The sequence below is a fragment of the Nycticebus coucang genome, chromosome 4 (assembly GCF_027406575.1).
Source record: "Nycticebus coucang isolate mNycCou1 chromosome 4, mNycCou1.pri, whole genome shotgun sequence".
Classification (NCBI taxonomy): domain Eukaryota; kingdom Metazoa; phylum Chordata; class Mammalia; order Primates; family Lorisidae; genus Nycticebus; species Nycticebus coucang.
In genome coordinates, this window is record NC_069783.1 from 67,574,827 (window position 1) to 67,584,968 (window position 10,142).

General features: G+C 40.8%; 1 protein-coding gene across 1 annotated transcript; it reads right to left on the minus strand.

The window, feature by feature from the left end:
* Window positions 1–169: 169 nt before the first annotated feature.
* Window positions 170–7,682, minus strand: GKN2 (gastrokine 2). The gene is made up of 6 exons (XM_053588983.1): window positions 7,589–7,682; window positions 5,579–5,632; window positions 4,670–4,807; window positions 2,662–2,772; window positions 1,840–1,999; window positions 170–389 (listed from the first exon to the last, which is right to left on the minus strand). The coding sequence occupies exons 1-6, from the start codon at window positions 7,598–7,600 to the stop codon at window positions 307–309; spliced, it is 558 nt and encodes a 185-aa protein (XP_053444958.1). The 5' UTR covers window positions 7,601–7,682; the 3' UTR covers window positions 170–306.
* Between the last annotated feature and the right edge of the window lie 2,460 nt (window positions 7,683–10,142).

Genomic DNA, 10,142 nt, shown 5'->3' on the forward strand with positions numbered 1-10,142 from the left:
ACGCCTTGGGACAGACAGATGGGCATCTGGTCTTGGGGGCAGATGGCAACGGGCACCCAGCTGATGACTCTACATGTGACCTTGGGAATTTCCACACAATTTTTCCATTCCATATAGTAACATCAGCATTGCTTGACTTCCCTTTACAAAAAAAGAAAAAACACCCAGATATCTGTAAATATAGCATTTATGTTTTACTACTGATGTCAAAATGAGTTGGAGCATTGGGAAAGAATTTAATTTGGCTTCCGAGTGGAAACAAGCAGAGTATTTCTTTGAAAAGATGAAGCCAGTGGGGAGATCATCCTAAATGTGAACATCTCCACAGATGGAAATTCCCAGAATGCCCAGGAGCCCAACCTTTGCACAGCCTCCTGCACCAACATTTCCTAGAAAGGGGAAGATGTTTTAAAGAAAGAGTGTTAAGAAATATGTTATTAGAATGCAATGAACCAATGCTTTTTGCAAATGCTTTGACTAAGGGAAGTACATGTAACTTCAGTATGATGTTAGCTCTATTTGCATTGTAAAGAATAATAATATATTCACTGAAATAAGACTGACAATTTCTAGAAGTGCTGGTTGGCTCAAAACCAATTGAGGTCATGACATTCTGTGTTGGTGGCATACCTATGTGACTTTGCTTACTTTACTAATGAGTACTTAATTTTTTTCTGGGCAGTAGAAAGGTAATAAATGTGCATTCTTCTTTACCTACCTTCCACTACCCTGAGGAATTTCTTTAGTGGTGTTCTTTACCTGTTGGTACTGCCGTCGTTCACTCTGGCTACTCGGCCACATTGAGAGGCTTTGTATAAACATATGACTGCCGTGTCATATGTTATTACCTGGATGAACTGGGCCTTTATTCCCTGTCTGTGCACTTTGCCTGCTCTGCCCTGAACCAATTCTATTCTAGAGTCTGAGAGCATTTCTCAGTGATTTCCCTCTTAGCATCTCCAAAAGATGCAACTTTAAGGATCCAGAAGACTTTTCCTACTTGAAGTCCTTGCATGTGGAAGAACAGAATCCAACAGTTTCTCCTTGGCACCCAGGAATCCTTTATTTCCTTCTCTCTTTTTACTCGCCAACCTCTCCTCTAGACTGTCAGTCCCTTGGAGGCAGCATTGCATTCATTTCTATAGCCCTAACATTTAAGGCAATTGTACACACAGTAGGTAGATAATTCCCAGGGAAAACTGAATTGAGTCATGTATTTATTTATTCGTATTTCACACAGAGTGCCTGGCACAGAGTAGCTTTCAGAAAGTATTAGGTGGCTCGGCGCCCATGGCTCAGTGGTTAGGATGCCTGCCACATACACTGGGGCTGGCAGGTTTGAAGCTGGCCAGGGCCTGCTGAACAACAATGACAACTGCAACAACAACAACAACAAAATACCCGGGGGCAGCACCTGTGTCTCAGGGAGTAGGGTGCCGGTCCCATGTACCAAGGGTGGCAGCCAAAACTGCAACAACAACAAAAAAAAAATAGCCAGGTGTAGTGGTGGGTGCCTGTAGTCCCAGCTCCTTGGGAGGCTGAGGCAGAAGAATCACTTAAGGCCAAGAGTTTGAGGTTGCTGTGAGCTGTAACGCTACGGTACCTTACCCAGGGCAACATAGTGAGACTCTGTCTCAAAAAAAAAAAAAAACGAAAGAGAAAGTATTTGGTGACTAATGGGCATATTGTAAGGGTATACAGCACACTATCTGGATATGAAGGGCTCAGCTACAACTTGAACTTTACCTTAGAAACACAAACAATGTAACCTAACCATTTGCACCCTCATATTAATCTGAATTTTAAAAAATCGGTGAATAAATGATCTATTGTACTCACCTGTCTGTTTTTCAACCACTTCCGCCTTATACAAGGGGATGTGTTTGCAGAGCTTCTCGATGGGTGACCCAAGCAGGAACCAGTCCACATCCTTGATCAGAGCCTCCAGAGGGTTATATTTGACCCAAGTGTACTTGTTGGAGAACATGTTTTTCAGAGCCTAGATCAGTATAACAAGGACAGCAAAAAATAAACTGACATTATCTGCCGTACCTTACTCTATGTTGTGAGTATTTTTCTCTTTCAGATTATTAAACAGAGGACATCCAGGAGTCTTAAGACATCATCTCTTCCTGACCACTCTGTCTGCAGAGAAACTTCATTATTATCAGTATGATTTTACTGCTGGTGGCATTGAAAAGAGACGGTAGGTCCCATGACAAAGGTATCGCACATGGGGAGTCATGGAGAGAGACTTAAAGCCCAGGTCTCTAGCCTCAGGGCAGTGTTCCCATGGGCTCACTATACTATATGGATCTTTGCATCTTCATGTCATAGGATATTCGCACTTTACTCATTTTTCTGCCTATCCCTGTTTCTTAGAGCCCAGCTCTGAGACGTGAGGCTGATCGGTCCCTTCTACAAAGACCCTGGAATGTATTATAAGTTCCTGTACTTAGAGCCATGTGATGGAAATCAAGCTGAGATGGACTCCCGCTCTCAAAAAATAAATAAATAAAAGCAAGAGCACTTTAGTGAGCTGAGTACTGTACTTATGGTAAATAACATTATGATCTTTGCCCTCACCCTCTTCATCTCTTGAGAGGCACCAGTATTGCCCAGATCAAGAACAAAGAATACTCAAGAGTACCCCAGTATTACCTGTTTCTCATAGATGTACCGTTGGAGTGCATCCAAAGCAGGGATGGCTTGATGGTTCATCTTCAGGATGAAGCAGGCTCTTCGGGAGAACACCCTGGAAGCGATGTAGCCCTGAGGAGCAATAACACAGTCACTGCCCCTCCCCAGCTTCCTGAGTACTGAACTTGGTGAGTGAGGGTGATGTCTGAGCCTGGGAAGAAAGACTTGAGCACAGATAGTGAGTAGATGACGAGATTGCTTTCCAATATGCAATCAATTCTATCTCCTAGATTTCATTGATATAGCATTTCTGTTTTCTCACTTGTCATTTCTACCCCTTTGAAAGTGTGCAAACCCAGGGCTTGTATTCTACTTTCCATGTGATGGAACAGGCTCTGCAATTTGGGGTCTGAAAGATTGAGAAGAAGCAGTTCCCTGTCTCTTTTTACTGGTTTTACTCTGACTCCTCCTCAATCTAGAGTAAATACAATATTCTTTAGAATTGTGCTGTCCTATATGATAGTTACTAGCCACATGTGGCTTTTAAAATTTAAATTCAAATTGAATGAAATTTAAATTGTACTTTCTTCATCACATATATTGAATGCTCAGTAGCCACAGTGGCTAGGGGCTTCTACTGGAAGTACAGATATAGAACCCTTCCACCACTGCAGGGACTTCTGCTGGACCATGCTGCTTTGGAAACTCCCCTAAGCATCCTCTCAGTCTCCCTAACCCCCCCACCCAAGTTTCATGTATTTTCCACTTCTTTACCTCCCCTTTCCATCTCCAGCTTTCTCTGTCCTTTCTCCACCTCAAACCCATGCCAGCTGGATGGGAGGGCAGGGAATGGCTTGAGGAAAATGGGATTGGAAGAGGAATGGAGGGTGAGGACCTTGGAGACAGAAGGGATCTAAGACCACTGAGTCTTCATCCACAGTAGAAATTGTCTCTGCAGAGTTCCAAAGAATTATATACCCTATAAGATTGTATCTGATAGGAATCCTTCTAGTTCCTATTTTTCAATTCCTACAAATTGCCAGTTCCTAAAATTCAAAAAAAAAGACTAAAGCAGAACCTGTTGATAAAGGAAGAAATTTAAAACAACTCCTCACCCCTCTAACCACTCTATTTTTTAAACACAGTTTTGAGATTTCCACATCAACTTCTTAGGTACAATTTTATTATCACTTTCTTTTAAATCTTATGTTTTAAAGACTCCATACTTTAAATGTGTCAAGGAACTGCCAACAGCTGTGGGGAAGATGGATGGGAGGAAGTTTCTAGAAGAAAATCAAGTTCAAATGTCCAGAAAGATGAGCTACAACCTACATATATCCACAGTGCATAGCTCTGAGTCTAGGTAAAGTCAGATTCACAATTAATGTCAATGGAACAAATGTAAAACAAATGCATAAATGGAATCAGGACAAGTTTTTAGAGCAGGTTTCTGAGACTTACTGTTAATACCAATAACTAAAACTTGGAAGTAGTTTGGTGCTTTTAGATGACATATTTTCCTTCTTACAGAAAAACCAGGGTCTATTGCCTATTCTATAGACATAATTAAATATGTATACTTGCTCTGAATTTCTGCTATTTTGTGGTTGCTTTGTGATTATCCTTTTTCTTTCTTTGCCTGGTGTTTTATATTAAAGCCCTAATTCATTTATTTATTCACTCGACACACATTTTTTGAGAGTGCCAGGAACCACTTTCGGCTTTGGTCTCTCTTTTATGCACTTTCTGAGCATGCAGTGGGGCAATATCACCACTCTTCTTTCCAATTTCCACCTAGAAAAGTCCACTAAATGCTTATGTTTCCTGTCATAAATTTTTCTTAGACATGGTTTGTTTGTTTCTTAATTGATTGCTTGATTATTTAAAGGGAAAAGTGGCAGTGAGGAAATTAACCTTAAAGAATTGGAAGGATGGATCTTAGAATACAAATATACATATAACAAGACGTTTTCCTTCTGCCCTTTAGAAAGCCCAGTCTTGGAAGTATAAAAATTAACTTTCTGCTTACATGTTTATAGTCAAATATTGTGGTAGAAGAGCACGTTCCTGCATGGACGTTAACAATGGCGACATTTTTTTCATTGTCAATTGACACTGTCTCCTGGACATTCACACCATTATTGCTTGGGCTGATGATGTTATAAACCTACATTGACAACAAAGACATAATAGTTTTTTCTTAAATTTTATGTATTTGAAAGGCAACCCTAATGAAACACAACTATAGCCTAGGATGAAGGAGGGAAGGGGAGGAACAGGGGAAGGGAGAGGGGTGGATTGATGTAGGGTTAGAAGGGGGACCACACCTATGGAGCATATTGCAAGTACAAGTTGGGTCTATCAGGTGTAGAACACAAATGCCTTAACTGTAATTGGGTAAATGAAGTGAAGGCTATGTTAATTAGTAGGATGTAAACACTCCAATGTATACAAATAATCAACACATTGAATCCCATAATGGCATAAATGTATTTATGATCTATGTACAAATGACTTAATAAAAAAAAAAAACTTCCAAGAAAAAAAAATGAAAGGCAACCCTTTCAACAAAATAAAGCTTCCTCCCTACTAGGAATAAGAGATTGAAGGTTAAAATCTCTCTACCACGATCCTGGTTCAAAAGCCCATGATACAATAAGAATGTAAAGATTTTCCTCATTGTCACTATACTATATATGGGAGGAGCAATGACATCACAGGAGAAATTACACTGACCACATTTTAAAGTAATGGGTTACATTTGGGATGTTATTACAACTGGAGGGAACTAGCCAACCCCACTGTTTCTGTTCTTGTTTTTGAGATTCCATCCCAAAGAGAGTTTATGAGCTTTCTTCTGTCCTTCAGATTATCTCTTATCTTCCTTTTTCCTCTCCCAACATCACTAAGAAATAAAGCCCATAAGCAACCACCTCACCTCAGATCCATGAGATTGTATCCCCAAGACAGCCAGCACCACCAGAAATGCCACCTGAAAAACATTGAGAGTGGGACAGGCGGGTACACTGGACAGGAAAAGCATGACTATCTCAGAAAACATACATTTAGAGACTCTGGGAGACCGTCAATCATGGGTGACCAACAGTCCATTTCCAGAGTGTGAACACACACATTCACTCATGGGACAGGCATTTGTTGAGTTCACACTATTTGTCAGATCCAAAGTTCTACCTTTGCCTCCCAAGTCCCAACTCTTTCCACGCTGTAACCATCAAGACAGGAGGGAAATCTGGGTGCAGGAGAGCAGTGAAGAAGGATTCGTTTTACTATGGAAATGCCCTGGCATTATTCACACTGGCTTTAGATCATGGTGGTTAAATTATGTCCTCTAGTCTAAAAAAAATATTTAATTCCTTAAAACTGAGAGCATAATACACATTTAAAATGGATTCATGGGTGATAAGATACAATGAATTTCAAAGGGAAACTATGAAAATAAAATTCTTGAGAGCATCATTAACTTTTAGAGCTAACATCAAGAAAACTCTTCATATGCTACACCCCAAGCCCTTGTAATGCTATCAGGCAAGTGCTGGGCCAGCAGGTCACAGATGACATTGAGGCAATTCTGATAGTTCACAGTTACGTGAGCATCCAATCCAGCATGCTAACCCCAGTTTGTGTGCTCTATTCTGAACATCATTGAAAACTACTGACAGAGGGAAGGGGTGGATGTTTATATTAATAAGAACCATCAGTGGACTTTTCTACTTCCCTTCCCATCCCATCATCTCTCTTCTGACTGGGAGTGGAGTGTCTAACAAGATGTAGATATTCAACCTGCTCACTTGCATAGCAACACCTCTTCTCTTACCCCAGGCCAGCTCTAGTAATCTCTGATGCTACTATGTATTTTATTTATTGGGTCTAAAACAGAGATTTGAACAAGTGGATGAAGGGCTCACCACCTTAATGGTGTGAGCTCAGGAATTGTCCTTCCTCCCCCAAATAACCTCCCATTTGACATCACGATGAATATGCCATGGTTAGAAGCTTGCATGTTAAGGTTAAAAAATCAAGAGACTCCCTAGGACAGGGAACTCTTTAAGCTGACAGCCCTTAACACCTTTTAGGGAGGTACTTAACATTTTGCTTTCTCCCTGAGCTGCTGAATGAAAATAAAGGACAGAGTCTCAGGGGGGAGGTTCCATTCTGGATCCCAACATAGTCCACCACCCATAGGATATGGCAAGGTGGAGCTATGGAAGCGAGGATCAGATGGTGGAGCTATGGAAGCGAGGATCAGATGGACGGCAGGAATTCTCTGTCTTAAGGGAAAATTTAAACATGATGGGTGGCCACTGAAGACTCTAGGCCACTTAAATTTTGCCATGATTGCTCCTGAAAATGGGGGCTAAAGTGGATAAATTGCATCCTAAATCCCACATTTACAGGGTTGAGAAAATCACATTGCTCTGTGCCTCAGTCTCCTTGTCCAGGGATAATACAACTTAACTCAGTTGTTATAATGCATGGATGAGATTATTCATGTGAAATGCTTAGCCTAGGGCTTAGTATGCATTGGGGATTTGAGAGCTACTATTATTACTATTACCGATATTATTTTTTCAATCACCATTTCTCTCTTAGATAGCAAATGCAGTTGTTTTAAATTGCCTATGATCCCTGCAAAGCTCCTAATAAGGAATTATTATTAAACATCCTCCAAGTCAAAATTGTCTAGATACAGATCTCCAAAAATGTCTTCTTTGTATTTTTTTAGTAAATATCTCAAGAAATAGACAATGGACAATTAAATTCCTGACTCGGTCAATGGTATTCCTGCCAAAGATGTCATCAATGCACTCACAGAAGCGTAGAAGTGCTCACAGCTTGTAAGACCCAGGACAGCCAGGACATATCAGATGGGAGCATTTTTTGCAAGCAGCCACCACAAGAATATCAAGAAGCACAAACAAATACTCACAAGGATTTTCATTTTGCCTGAAGGGAAAAGGTGCTGGAGCAAGTGAAAATGGTCAGCACAGCTTCTATTGCTTTTATATTGGGTTTAAGGTGTGGAAATCTCTTTCCTGAATGATCACTTTAGAAAAGACCGTGTCTGTATCTTTGACACACCCCAGCAAACTTCTTTATCAGGACTGAGACCCAACCGCATACCTGCTATCAATGAAGTTCATTTGTCAGTAGTGAAAATTCAGCACTTGGTCACTCTGTAAATATTCCCAGCTTATCTGTTCTGTGCTGCACTTGAGATGTAAATTTCCACCCTTAGTGCAAGAAGCTTGTTTCATGCATACATTTTATAGACACAGAAGGACATATTCCTAATATCTCCTCCTAAGGATAAAGTCCTTCCTTAAGTCCTGAGTTGGGCCCCCATCAATGTTTTGCCATCACTGTCCTGCTTGTTGAATGGACATGAGACTGGAGGGGGGGTGGTGGCCAGGAGCCCTGCTTTGAAAACAAAAACTTCATGACTTTATTTGTTCTTCCCTTTAGTTGTGGTGCCAATTTCAAGAAATTCATGAGGAACAAGGCTCAGGAAGCGTTCTGCCCAATTACCAGGGTTAACTAAGTTTTTACATTAAGCCTTGCCCAAAACTCCATGAAAACTATGAGTTACATATCTCTAGTTATCTTGAGGGGTGCCAAAGAATTCTCAGATTTGAAAGAGAGAGAGAATAAAGTTTAATTCATGTCATTTTTTAACATTATAATTAGAAATGGCTAGTGTCATGATCATGAACTCAGTGGGTAGGGAAATTAAAAAAATAAATACCGGGTGACTCTGGGGCTCAAAGGAGTAGGGCGCCAGCCCCATATACCAGAGTGGTGAGTTCAAACCCAGCCCCGGCCAAAAACTACAAAAAAATAAAAATAAAAAAATAAATACCTATAAATTGTAAAATCGTAAAGTACTGCGAAGCATCACAGCAAGCAGAAATAACATGAATAATGTCCTTATTCTACAGATGAAGCAAGTTTCTAACTAGTAGCTTTAAAAAAAAATGAGATTTTCATAAAGTGGACATTTGGGCAATTTGGGGGTTGCCTAGTTCACTGGAATTCCCTTACCTTGGCTGTTCTGCTGCAAAGAATTAATGTGCAACTTTATTAAGTCCTTCTGAGACAGCAGCAGCAGAAAGGATCCTAGTTCTGCAGTACATGTGCAAATTATCTCCCTTACCTGGTACCAGACATTCAAACGAGCAAGCCAGCAATGACCATAGTGAGTATAACGCCTTACTCTCTACTTTATCCCCCTCCTGTCCCCAGGAGTTCTGAGTTTATAGGTCTAATAATGATAATAGCCAGCATTTATGTAGCACTTAATAAGTTCTAGCACTGTCTAACACTTTGTATACATTGATGTTTGATCCCTCATAACAACCTCATAAGTTACCTTCTATCCTGTTCCATTTTACAGATAGGAAAACCAAGGTGCAGAGAAGCTAAGTCCCCCTCAGGGGTTGCACAGCTTCTAAAGGCAGGGGTTGGGATTTGAACCCAGTCTGACTCCAGAGTCCACACGCTTTACTACAGGAACCATACGGCCTCACTCTAACTAGTTGCTGGGTAAGAGTCACTTCCGGCCTTGCAAAGGTGGGGCCATTAAGAAGGGGAGGTCTGCTTTCAGAATGCTCCCTGGCTGAGAGACTTGGAAATTATCAGTTCTATCCACAACTTAAGAGTGAAATCTGAAATGGAAGGAATGAGAACCTGTGTTTGAAACCGTTGTTATGAATGAAATTCATATCCACGGTGCCCAGCTCCCTGCTGAGGGAGGGAACTTGCTGACCTGGAAGGGCCTGGTGCTGACCACACCCACACCTGGGGTGCTCTAAGGCAGTAGGTATGAAAAGGGGCGCAGGCATGGAGGGTTCTAAAACCTCCATGGGTCATCCAAACCTCTCACAAGGAGACCAAGACCCAGGCAGGTTAAGACATAGTGTCAAAGTTAGTGTCCCAGGGCCTTCTGACTTGTCCTATATTCATTGGCAGGTAAAACACTGAAACTTTTGAAGCAATACTTGATTGAATGAAGGCATCTCTATCGATTTAGCCACTGTACTTCTTGGGTCATTGCTTTGCTCATACAAACATTCCTGACACAGGTATTTTGGTGCATATTCAAGACTACCTTGGATTGTATGCCTTGCTTAGGTCATGGTGAGTGGGCAGAATCAGTTATTCTGGATAATACCAAGTCATTCTACAAAAAGGTTAACCTTAAATACACTTACCCTGGTGTTGCAAAGTGTTCAGTTTCTACCACATCTTGCCAAGAGTTGGTGTTGTTAAACTTTTAAAATTTTGATGGGCATGAAGTGATACATCATCATGGTGCAAATTTGTATTGACCTGATAACTACTGATATCGAGTATCTTCTTACCACTTGGACCATTCAGATTTCCTCCTCTATAATTTGCTGATTCATGTCCTTTTCCCATTTTTCTAATTTGTATCCATTTTTATTGTTATGTAGGGGATATATTCATACTGTGCATTAGAATTC

Excerpts from the sequence above, each read along its gene's own strand:
- GKN2 (XM_053588983.1), bottom strand. Across the intron at positions 4,808-5,578 it reads TACAATCTCATGGATCTGAG|GTTTATAACATCATCAGCCC; the intron begins GTGAGGTGGTTG and ends TTGTCAATGTAG. Across the intron at positions 2,773-4,669 it reads CAATATTTGACTATAAACAT|GGCTACATCGCTTCCAGGGT; the intron begins GTAAGCAGAAAG and ends ATTGCTCCTCAG.